Source organism: Achroia grisella, unplaced genomic scaffold (genome assembly GCF_030625045.1).
Source record: "Achroia grisella isolate CSIRO2021 unplaced genomic scaffold, CSIRO_AGI_Agris_v1 utg2786, whole genome shotgun sequence".
Lineage (NCBI taxonomy): Eukaryota > Metazoa > Arthropoda > Insecta > Lepidoptera > Pyralidae > Achroia > Achroia grisella.
Genome location: NW_026712766.1, coordinates 418,012 through 431,308, shown reverse-complemented (window position 1 = coordinate 431,308; position 13,297 = coordinate 418,012). Strand labels below are relative to the sequence as shown.

The following is a 13,297-nucleotide window of genomic DNA, read 5'->3' as shown; positions in this document are numbered from 1 at the left end:
TTATCATCAGCCCACAGCAGTCCACTGCTGGACATGATTCAGTGGATTACAGATATACAGCAGTAAATATAATTTATTCTCGTTTCGATCAGTTGCACGTTACATATAAATTGTTAGTTACCAACTTGATTACTTATTTTAAATGTGATGGATTAGATTTTATCTTCTAAAATCAATGTGCCTAATGGGACATAGGTCTTTTTTTTATAACACAGGGGACAAACGAGCATGCGGCTCACCTGATGGTAAGTGATTACCGCAGCCCATGAGCACCCGCAATACCAGGGGAATTGCAAGTACGTTGTCGGCAGTTAAAAAGGAATAAGCTCTTTTCTTGAAGGTTTCAATATCGTATCGGAAATACCATTGCTGGAAGGTGATTCCACAATATGGTTGTGCGAGGCAAAAAGTTTCTAGAAAACCGTACTGTGGAAGACCGCCATTTATCCAGATGATCAGGATGGTTTTTCAGTTTCTGGCGGGTGGTACGGTGGTGAAACTCAGCAGCTGGTATTAATCCGAACAATTCCTCAGAACACTCCCCGTGATATGCCTCTCCCAAGGTACGCCACTGGGCACGATCTTCAGCGCTTCTCTTCCAGTTACCCACAACTCGCTTGTGGTTGCTCCATCCAGCTGCGCGGCGTCCTACACTACGTTTGCTAATTCGCGGACTCCACTCATCGAGAGCATCGGTTCGGCGACTAATATGATTTTGATCAGTAGAAGAAATTAGTGATTCTCTTTCAAGAATATAATTTCATTAATATACAGGACCGATCATCGTGGAGATCTTTGGGGGAGGCTTTTGTTCAGTAGTGGACGTCTTCCGAGCTGAGATGATGATGATGGTGGTGGTGATGATGGTGATGGTGATGGTGATAGTGATGATGGTGATGATGATGATGATTAATATACCTATTTATTAAATTAAAAAAAATGTAAAATTGTTATTATAATAAATGATGAATGAATTACCTGGAGCTTTTTAAGATATCATCCCGTCTCTGTTGAGCTTCTGTCGTCACCTCACTCACTTTGGGCAGCAACGACGGGTGTTCAGATATGGAGTTCACCAATTTCAATGTATCCAAGAGTTTAATGGTCGCCGATGTGATTTTATTCTGCAAACATTTCAAACCATGATACACGTACCATGATATGTGATGATATGATGTATGATGTTTACAATGATAAGTAATAATAACATAATATCAGGTTTTAATAAAAAATATAATAATAATAATCTCAGGACAATGTACACAGCGCCATCTAGACCCAAGTTAAGCTAGCTAAAGGTTGTGTTATGGGTAATAGAACAAATTCATAACTGAAACAAATACACAGATATTTTTTTTTTCGTAAATACATAGTAAACGCCCAGTTTGCAGCGTGCAAGGAATCGAACCCGCAACCATCGGAAGTATAGCGGTGTGCTAGACTACCGAGGTCGTCAAATAAGATAAAGATAGAACTCGTATATATTAAATATGGATGAACAAATATAAAAACTACCAGTGATTCTCGTTGTAGGTCTAACACCACTTACCACCAAATAATATAATATATTACTTGGTGGTCACTTACCATATATATATATATATATATATATATATATGTAATAACAGACACCTATACTAACATATGCATTGTAAATAAATTGACTTTAAAAAAAAAGTAATTCAATTGAGTTTCTTCCCAATTCTTCTCAATTGGATCTATATACTGAACTGGACGGTAGGGGAAAAAATAGAAATTATAATTTAAAAAATTTGACGTTCATAAGCGGCTAAAATGTCCTATGTATGAATAAATTATTTTTTAATTTGAATTTGTAAACAATCAGTTTCTTCACTAAACTAGTTACATTAAAAAAAAATAGAGATAGAGACTTATATAGAATATCAGAACTCACCCTATTAGTATTTGGTTCATTTATAACTTTACGCAAATCTTCTGCGGCTTTATCTACTTTGTTTACAGCTTGCAGTAATTCTTCTTTCAGATGCACCGACTTCTTAGAACCCTCGGTTAGAGCTTGTTTCAAGTTCTCCACTTGTTTGGTCAAATCTGGTTCTTCCGATTTAACCTGATTTATAGAAAACGGTGGTTAAAATAAAAAAATCTGCTCAACAACTACACTTATTTTGGTATTACTTTTGTAATCAGTTTAGTTTTTTTCTTTTATGTTACCTTATGTTGGACATTATTATTATCATTACATTGTATTAGATAGATATTAGATATTAAAAATATATTCATGTTACAAAAACGTGCCGTTCGAGCGATCTACTGTATGAAGAGTCGTGACTCATTAAGAGAGAAATTCAAAGAGGCAAATATTCTCACCGTTGCTTCTCAATTTATATATTCAAATATCCTATATGTTCATAAAAATCTTGACATATTTCCAAAAAACAGCAATATTCATAATATTAATACTAGATTTAAAGATAAACTTGCTGTCCCCAAGTATCGTTTAGAAAAAGTTAATAGGTCTTTTATGGGAATAGGTATAAAAATTTACAATAAGATACCAAAGGATATGTTGGAATTACCCTTAAATAAATTCAAAACATCTGTTAAATCATATTTACTGAGCAAAGCCTATTACTCACTAAACGATTACTTGAATGACGAGTGTGCATGGCAATAGTTGTTCATGCACTGAATTTTCATTTAATGTTAGACATAGACACCTATATAAAAATACATTATAAATAAACTGGCTTTTAAAAAAAAAAGTAATTCAATTGAGTTTCTTGCCAGTTCTTCTCAATTGGATCTATATACCGAACTGGACGGTAGGGAAAAAATAAAATTATAATGTAAAAACATGATGTTCATAAGCGGCTAAAATGTCCTACATGAATAAATGATTTTAGAATTTGAATTTATTAAACAAAGTCGCAGTCGCTGTCTGTCCGTCCCTATGTATGTTTAAATCTTTAAAAGTACGCAACGGATTTTGAAGCAGTTTATTTTAATAGATAGAGTGATTCAAGAGGAAGGTTTATAAATATAAAAACACTGAAAAGTTAATACGTCTGTATAGGGAGACAGGAAATTGTTAGTAATGTGGATAGCTGACCAGATTGCTAACAATGTACCATATCAGGTTGACCTCCACGTGGTTCCTAAAAACCATCATTATAAAACCCTGAGGATTTTGTCACGATGGGCTAACTGACTCGACCTCGTGTTCATCATATCATCCTCCACTGGAGCCCAGCCAGCGTAAACCGTCAAAAAAATATTGTTTGTTACTATTTTAAGGCGAAAGCAACAGATCTCTGTAGGTCGCAGTGCTAAAATATTATTTTATATATCTATGTTTCCAAATACCTGGTCCGGCTCAAATTGCAGAATCCTGTAGCAGATCTCGTGTAGTATTTCCACGTTGATCACCAACTGATGCACGTCCACCAGGCCCGTCTTGGCTACCTCCATGTCTCCATCAGGCAGTGATACCTGGTATTTTAATTACAAGGGTACTGATCATTATAGTATTAAACAAAGGCTGTCGCTGTCTGTCCGTCCCTATGTATGATTAAATCTTTATAACCACGCAAAAGATTTTGAAGCGGTTTTTTTTAATAGATAGTGATTCAAGAGGAAGGTTTATATGTATAATACATGTACACGCGGGCGAAGATATTTTGAATTTGAATTTGAATTTAAGGTTTCAGATATTATATATTGGTTGTTTAGTTTATTTAACACTAGCTGCACCCGTGAATTCGTACGCGTGGACATTTTAACTTTATTTTACTAAAATAAAAAGAATTTTTCTAAAATAAGAGTAGCCTAAGTTGCTCCTTATTACATCAGCTACCTGCCAAAAAAAGTCCCGTCAAAATCGGTCCAGCCATTTCAGAGATTATCCGGAACAAACAGATCGACAGACAAAAATTCATATATTCATATGCATGTAGTAAAAAACGGTTATTTCAATAATACAGACAGACACTCCAGTTTTATTTATATGTATAGATAATTCTTTTAATATGAAATTAAATCTGTGAATACTCACAAAATATGCACACTGCATAGCGTACTCTGTGCTATTCTGCACAGCCGCACTCACATACACCATCGCTTTACTCAACTGTTCCTGGGACATTTGCTCTTCACTCTTCAATTTGTCTATGGAAAAGTACAGCATCAAAAATTTTTTTTTTTTTTTTTTAATTTATTTTGGTACAAACAGTCATTACAATTATAATTACAAATATATATATATATATATATATATAGATAGTTGATAGACAACGAAAAGTATTTAGTAGTATTATATTAATAAGTCTAAGTTGTCTTTATTGTCTCATATCTAACACGTACTTTACAAATATAAAAGTAAGCAAGTGGTATTTATATTATACTCTTTAGTTGCTATGGTCGCGGGTTCGATTCCTCCTCCGATCGATCCTCCATCCAATTCAAACGGGGACCGATGTTACGACGGCCTGAGCCGAGGTTCGAACTTCTACCGGTGCCCTCAGACTAAAGTCGTATCTGTCAGGCGGGAGTTGGCCTTCCATCCAAGTCCCTCCATAAGTCCTTCCGCGGGATTGGAGTGCCATCTGCACTCGCCCCATAACGTCCGGTGAAGCTGTAAAAGCCAGCTGCGGCCAACAGCATTAGAGGTAATGGTCAACAGTTATTTGTATTTTGATTTATTTATTTTATTATTTTTTTCTTCTATTATTTTTATTAAGAATGAGTTTAATTAAGTTTTGGTAACATTAAGATTGTTGAGTGAATATGTCGCTGCACGCGATCGCACCACCACTGGGCTGCTACTGAAAATCAGTGTTGTGCTCGCTGAGCAAATTGTTCACTGAGTAGCTCAACCCTTTCGTATCCCTGTGGCACCTAATATGTAATTTAATGTTTATTTTATGTGGAAGTTAAAGTATTATGTGTTGTTTTTTTTTATAATTATTTACTATTCTTATGTGTTATTTGAATTTTGTTTGTACTATCTTTGTTATCGGGATCCGAATAAAGATTTTTATCTATCTATCTATCTATATAGAGTAGTCCGAAAAAAAACCTAGTACGATGCAATCTTTTGTATTCATGAGTATGATTGTTTGACAGTTCCCAGAGCAACTGGGTGTTTTGTATATTAGGTATGTGTTTAAAAAAAGGTATGTATTTGTATCAATTGTGCTGTACCCATAACACAAGTTGTAAGTTAAGCTACCTTAACTTGAGACTATGGGACTAGATGGCGCTGTGTGAATTATCCTGGGTAATTATTATTTTTTTAATACTACATAAAATGTAATAAGAATTTTAATTTGCTATAATAGTTTTTATGACTCACAATCCTTAAATTATTTCTCCTTGGGAATGTTTTTTTTCAGCTCTCTATAACTTATACATATTAATAACTATCAGACCCGGCCACGCGTTGCTGTGGCTAAAGTTCTTGTATAAAATAACATTGCGACTATAAATTGAGATGTAAGCTATCCTATATTTCAAGTTGGATCAAATTGCACACAATGTGCTAATCAAATTTGCAATCGGTTCAGTAGTTTAGGAGTCCATCGCGGACAAACAACGTGACACGTCATTTGTATATACAAAGATTTCATAACTTAATCTTTGAAAATTCTATCCTAGTACTTCCGTCAAACCCTAATACACACGATTTTACAATTTTATTATTATAGGTGGACCGAGGATCTGGTCAAGATCGCTGGAAGGCATTGAATGCAAGCAGCGCAGGACTGATCATCGTGGAGATCTTTGGGGGAGGCCTTTGTCCAGTAGTGGACGTCTTCTGGACTGCGATGATGATGATGATGAATGAAGCCTCTTTCAGAGGCGAATCAGGAGTCGCAATAGGTTTAGGTTGTATACCTAGAGATCAGTTTTTTTTTTTAAGTATGATAATGGAATGTTGGCCCTCCTGCGCTACCGTTTTAAGCTAGCGGGACACCAGTGGAGGATGATAAGATGAGCATGAGGTCAGGTCAGTTAGCCCATCGTGACAAATTCACCAAGAATTTATCACGATGGTTTCCAGGGGGAAGCGCGAGGTCAACCTGACATGGTACATTGCTAGCATTGGGATTATTAGTCCACATGACTAACAATACCCTTCCCCCTAGTTGAGTACAGTTTAGTTGTTAGTATAGGTTGTAGACTCAATAACGGTCGGAATTTGATCACCATTTGAGAAGGTCGTAAAGTTTCCAGTGGTGGTAGTCAGATTTCCGCACTGAATATTTGTGGTCTCACACATGCTAATACAAATTAATTTAATAATGTAACTTAATTTAATATAATAACTATAAAGGGATATATAGATAGAGATATGCATGAAGTAGCATTATCACCTTTAAAGAGCGGAGCCCTAATAATGAATAAAATAGAAATAAAACAAAATAGAGAAATAATAATAATCTCAGGACAATTCACACAGCGCCATCTAGTCCCAAGTTAAGCTAGCTGAAGCTTGTGTTATGGGTAGGTACTAGATAACTGATACAAATACATAGATATTTTTTTTTTTCGTAAATACATACATATTATACATAGAAAATACCCAAACCGATACAAACAATCATACTCGTGAATACAAATGTTTGTGCCGTGCGAGGAATCGAACCCGCGACCATTGGACATAAAGCGGTGTGGACTGGACTGGACCGCTATACCACCAAGGTCGTCGAAATATATATAATAATAGAAATTCAGATGAGTTTCTTGTCAGTTCTTATAAATTGAATCTGTATATTGAACTGGACGGTAGGGCAAAATATATATCCAAAAATGATTACGTTCATAAACATCTAAATTTTGTTAAATAAATAAATGATTTTTGTATTGATTTGATTTGGATGCATTAAACAAAACTCACCTATAACTTCATTCTGACTATTCAATGCGTCGATGCAGTCAGTGTAGGACATGCTGCAGGTAGGCTGCGGCGGAGCCTGCAGCAACGTCTGCTGGAGCTGCAGGCTGCGAGTCATCTCGTCGATCTCCCTCCGCCGCGGGCTAGCGCTGCTGCTGACCATCGTCACTCGAACCTGGACAAGTTTTTTTTTTATTACTGGAATGTTTCTTCTAGTGCATCTTGCACCATCCACCACCTTCTGCCTTTTCTCCTCTACCCAAAGGTTGTCTGAAAGAGATCGCATATGCGAAAAGACCGCCTTTTGTACCCATAAAATATTATTTTCTTTTATGTATATATATATATATTTATTATTATGGTGCAATAAAGAATAATAAATTTTAAAAAATGGTGCACCCACCTGCTTTAACGGGTTACGCTGGTGGGGTAACAGTGAATGTTGATAATCTAATCTAAATATATATATCCCATCAAAAACATAAATGTGAAATGATAGCCGAGTTTAATATTATGATATATGCCTTGATTGTTGACTTCTACGACAAAAGAGATGAGATCTAAATGGGTGCCAAGTTCAATGGTCTGTCCTGAAATGTATTTATAACAATATAAAATATCATTTCTTCTTATAACTTAGGATAATATACTGTAGCCTAAGGTCTAACTTGGCCAGTTCTCATATACCAATTATTACTTTCGATTGCTAGTTACTACTAATAATAAAATAGGAACTGACAAGTAACTATTGTAAATGTTAAGAACTTGCGAAGGCTACAGTATATTTCGTATATGAAAACAACCAACCGCTCAATGCAATATTTGAAGTTTGCTAGTTATCGACACTGATGTGAAGGGGTCAACGTAAATTGGTAATGATCGACGTTTTCATACAATATTAGTTGCCGTCCAGTACAAGATGAGATATTTCGCCAGGGATCAATGTCAATTGGTGGCTATCGACGTTTTCATAGAATTTTAGTATTCGTCCAGTATAAGTTGAAATAGAATCAATTAAAGTGAAAAATTGTAGTAAAATGATAACAATTTACCAGTTTCAGATTTTTTTTTTTTCAGAAAAAAGATTTAAATGTCAAATAAAACAGTTCCTTTGCAAAAAAGCTTACTATAAAATTGAAGAATTCGTTAACGATAATAATGTTTTTATAGAAAAACTTTAAATCCATAGCACTGACAATATTATCTGATTACATTAATAATGAGTGCGTAGCAACTTCTATGTTGATTATCGCATGCCTCTTATTTGTTATACTGTAATTATTTCTATAAAAAAAAACATCTATTAAAAAGAGCAACACACAAGTTTCTTGCTCATTCTTCTTGTGATGAATCTGCATTCCGAATGAGTGGTAGAATCAAAATATGACTATTCAAAAGTGCTTGTAATGAGTTTATTTGAATAAAGATTATTTCTATTTCTATTTCCTTTATATTCACCTAATTACCTATCTGCATGCCAAATTTGAACTTCCTAGGTCATCTGGAAGTGGGTTATAATTTTGATCTATAGTTGATCAGTGATAAAAATGACGATTTTTGGACATTAATATCTAAATAACCGTTTGAGATATGTTTATGAAATTTGGAACACATATTTATCTCGCAAGTCTCAATATATGAACCAAATTTGACAGGTTTGTGTGAAAGAGTTTTTGAGTTATGAGGGGGTCAAAAGTGGCTCCAAATGGTTCGTGTAAATATACACACGGTGCTGCTTGCCAGTTTACTTGAAACTCGGCTTTGACACGCTACCGCGTGTCTAGACATATTCAATTGGTTATATATTCATCATTTTTTCTATTTGAGTATTTAATTGAATTAGTGCTAATTGGTGGTTTGTATTCACACACTTAAACTTAAAAATGTAATGTAATAATAAAATTATTTAAAAGAGCAACACGCAAGTTTCTTGCTCGATCTTCTTGTGATGAGACAGCTTTCCGACTGAGCGGTAGATTAAAAAAATGTAATGATTATTCAACAAACTTAGTAATTAATTTATCCCCTTGGGGGTAGAATTAATCAGAATCCTTTCTTAGCGGATGTCTACGTCATAATATCTACCTGCATGCCAAATTTCAGCCCGATCCGTCTAGTTGATAGATCATTAGTAGTTTGGGCTGTGCGTTGATAGATCACTATGTCAGTCACCTTTGAGTTATATAGAATAGAAAATCATTTATTCAAATAAACTTAACTTTTTTTAATCTACACTCGGAAAGCTGTCTCATCACAAGAAGAACGAGAAAGAAACTTGCGTGTTGCTCTTTTAAATAATCCTTGTAAGTTCACACTATACAATTCGAAACGTGTGAATACAAACTACCAACTAGCACAAATTTATTAGGGTCAAATATAAGTACACAATAAGATTAAATCAGTCGTAGTGATTAGAGCAGACCAGTCCCTACAAGCAGCATCCGTTCACGAGTATGACGAATGAGCCAGCCATCACTGCGCTCGACCATATTTTAGGGAGCCCAATGACCCGGCCCACCACGCCGCCACAAGTCTGGACATTTTAGTGAGCATGACTACTCAAAACACTAGACCACGTCAAAGCTACTTACAATTGCCATCTAATGGTTATAGTATTCACATTTTACATAAGAATGCATGCGGCAATCAATACAAAAACCGCTACGCTTTCATATTTCTAAAATCAATCAATTAAATCAAGAAAGCAATGAGAAAATAAAATTATAACGTTGTATGCTAATAAACTAATTATTTACTTGATATGTTGTCATCTATGAATTCGTCTATCCTGTAATAGGCTTTCTTACATAAAAATTGTTTAATATAAGATTTGAATTACCTCTCTGTCAGATTTAATGCAGATTCTGGCAGTTTATTATAAAATCTTACGCAATTACCATAGAATGAATTACTGATTTTGTGCAGTCGGCATTTAGGTAAAATTTGCTTATTTATATTGCGTAAGTTTCTACTTGTACAGTCTTTGAGTTTTTTAAAACTCTCTAAATTCTTCCGTGTATACATGATATTTTCGTAAATGTTTTGTGAAGTAAGAAGCTCCAGATGTCAACCTAGACAATATGATATAATATACTTTATTAAACTAAGATTTCTTTAATTTTATTTTCCTTTTCATCATCTGCTTCTTCCTTATCCCATTTATTTGTGGTCGGCGTAATACGTTTCTCTCTTCCACTCATCTCTGTTACCAGTCATCTCGTTTCATTTCCCTTTTATAAACATAAAAATTAATAAAAGTAAGCACTTACAATTTTGTTGATAGCATCATTCAGCATACGGCAGGAGTCAAGTAATCTCTTCCTGTACACACGGTTGTTAGCTTCCTGTATAAAAGAACGTGTCATTATTAGAGTTAATTATTTTCTCATTTCATTACACTTTCTTTTAAAATTCAATTTTTATTCCACTGATTTTATTTTCCCAACACACGTTTAAGATTTATAGAAATAGAAATAGAAATAATATTTATTCAATTAAACTTATTAATATAAGCACTTTTGAATAGTTAAGTTTTTTTATTCTACCGCTCATTCGGAATACAGACTCATAACAAGAAACTTGTGTGTTGCTCTTTTAAATAAATATTGATTTAATTATATTCAAATTAACAAGGATTAGGCATGCGACAATGAACATAGAAACCGCTACGCACTTAATTTCTGTTATTTTGGTTTATGTACCGTACATGTAGTAAAAAACGATTATTTCAATATTACAAACCGACACTCCAATTTTATATATATGTATAGATTAGGTATTATTATTATTAGTAATAATTAATTAATAACTCACCTGACTAACAAGGTCCGATATCTTGACGATATTGTAGGTGTAGAAATTCATTTCTCTCACTACCTCCTCTATTTTTGCATTTTGAAGAGGATCCTGAAAGAAATGAGAATGTAATAAATAATTTTTTTAAAGCATAGGGGACGATCGTGATTTCTGCTCACTTGACAGTACCTAAGTGATTACCACCACTCAGGAGCACCCGCAACAACAAAGGTATACTAATTGTAAGTGGTTACCAATGCCCATAAGCACCCACAACAACAAAGGAATTCTTATAGTAAGTGATTACCACCGCCCATAAGCACCCGTAACAACAAAGGAATTCTTATAGTAATTTATTACCACCGCCAAAGAAATAAATTAAACAAAGAAATTCTTATAGAAAGTAATTACCACCGCCCATAAGCACCCGTAACAACAAAGGAATTCTGATTGTAAGCGATTACCACCGCCCATAAGCACTCGTAACAACAAAGGAATTCCGATTGTAAGCGATTACCACCGCCCATAAGCACCCGCAACAACAAAGGAATTACAAGTGTGTTGCTGGCCATTTAAGAAGGAATATGATCAAGATCAAAGAACGATAAAGGTTCCAATATCGTATAAGTAAATAAGGTTAATACAAGTACTTGTGAAATAGTACTTAGTAGTAGAGTAATTTATTTTGATTCTACCGCTCATCAGAAATGACTAACTGATGAAACTAGCTTGTTGCTCCACCCAAAGATATGAGGGCGAGTGTAGATGATACTCCAAACGGAACAGGAAGGAAAGGAAATCTTAAAGAAATTGGCTTTAAAAAAAGAAATTCAGTTTAGTTTCTTGCCAATTCTTCTCACTTGCATTTGAACTGGACGGTAGGGAAAAAATATTTATACAAAAAAAATTACGTTCATAAGCGGCTAAAATGTCCTATATGAATATATGCGTTCGGGGCTTAAGAGTGTTTACTCTTATACATTATTTTTTTTCCTTATACCACGTAGGTGGCAAACAAGCATACGGCCCATCTGATGGTAAACGGTTACCGTAGCCTATGGACGCCTGAAACACCAGGGGTGTCACATGCGCGTTGCCGACCCTTAATGTTTAATTGTTCAGTTATATATTACTAACGTTTGTTTTGAGTGCTCGCGCAAGAACGGCCAGCTCTGTGGCGGTTTCCACGGTAGCCTTCAGACTCCTGGTGAGACTCTGTGGATTGGATGTACTCAGCACCACCGTACCCAACATTGAGCTGAGTTTTGTAGAGGTCAGCTGTAATTTACCTTCGATGTGCCTGTAATATTAATGCATATAAACAATTGTAACATACGAGAGCTTGATGGTGTATGGTGGTTATATAACCTTTGATGGTTCTCCATTCGAATCTGGTTGACAACACAAAATTGGTGAAGTGAATCGCTGATAACAAGCACAAAATTAATTAAGAGATAGTATATCACCGCCTGACATGTTGGATTCAAATATATCCAACGAAATGTGGCATGAAAGATATTGCTGTCACTAATTATTTTGGATAACATACTGAACATGTTTTTTAGTATGTTATCAACCTAAGACCTATCAAAGATAAAAAAGATTCATCAAAACTAGGACACCCAGTAAAAACAGTTCAAAGGATACAAAAAACTTCAGTTTAATTGCAAACCTTTATTGAAATTGACTGAACAGAAGCTAATATTCTTAAAAATATTATATTATTTAACATAATAATTAAGTAGTTAATTTTGATTATATAATCATGTATACATACGTTTTTTCTCCTTTTATTTTAGATTCCGTAAACAGTAACAATTTATTTGCGTCAATGTTAGACAACACTGATTTCTGGCTCTTTCCCGGTGAATTTTGGGATACCTTGTCGATTTCCTATAAAAAAAAAACATTTTGCAATAACTTGACTAAAAACCATCACTGCAGTAATTTATTCCTATAATATTACAAAGCAAATCTAAGTATTTTTAATGAGAGACGTTAGAATATAAACTCGTTTTTGTCATCAACATATCTCACCCCAGGAACGATATGCGACCCCCGAATGTCTTGAAACTAAAGGGTAAAGTTTATAAATCTATCATAAGACCCGTCTTTTTGTATGGATCTGAATGTTGGGCCGTAAAGGGACGGACGAAAGACGTGTGCATGTGGCAGAAATGCGAATGTTGAGATTGATGTGTGGGGTCACCAGGAATGATAAAATAAGGAATGTGTATATACGAGGAAGTTTGAAAGTTGCGCCGATTATAGAAAAGTTACCTCGCGGTAACAGATTGAGCTGGTATGGGCATGTTATGCGTAGGAACGAGGATCAAGTCTTATGGAAAGTGTATAATATGAATGTGGATGGAAGTAAAGGGAGGGGACGCCCTAAGAAAAGTTGGATGGATTGTGTGAAAGATGATATGGATAAAAGAAGAGTATGCTTAGATATGACGACCGATAGAGAGCAGTGGAAGAGATGACATACTTCGCCGACCACAAATAATGGGATAAAGGTAAGACAATCATGAACATATCTCGTCCTATGTGCCGACAAGCAAATTGATTTCTTCAATATTTGCTAAACGAAAATCTCGATATAAGTTATTTGCCCTTCTAATCTCT

At 34.8% G+C, this 13,297-nt stretch overlaps 1 protein-coding gene across 1 annotated transcript in view; it reads right to left on the bottom strand.

The window, feature by feature from the left end:
• LOC131843124 (talin-1-like) overlaps window positions 1–13,297 on the bottom strand; it is a 129,636-nt gene that overhangs the window by 17,986 nt on the left and 98,353 nt on the right. The window contains exons 73-81 of the mRNA XM_059191727.1: window positions 12,447–12,562; window positions 11,807–11,969; window positions 10,688–10,780; window positions 10,144–10,218; window positions 6,878–7,049; window positions 4,034–4,146; window positions 3,346–3,471; window positions 1,916–2,089; window positions 979–1,124 (exon numbers count right to left, since the gene is read on the bottom strand). Coding sequence (XP_059047710.1) covers window positions 979–1,124; window positions 1,916–2,089; window positions 3,346–3,471; window positions 4,034–4,146; window positions 6,878–7,049; window positions 10,144–10,218; window positions 10,688–10,780; window positions 11,807–11,969; window positions 12,447–12,562 — 1,178 coding nt within the window. The remainder of the gene's footprint in view (window positions 1–978; window positions 1,125–1,915; window positions 2,090–3,345; window positions 3,472–4,033; window positions 4,147–6,877; window positions 7,050–10,143; window positions 10,219–10,687; window positions 10,781–11,806; window positions 11,970–12,446; window positions 12,563–13,297) is intronic.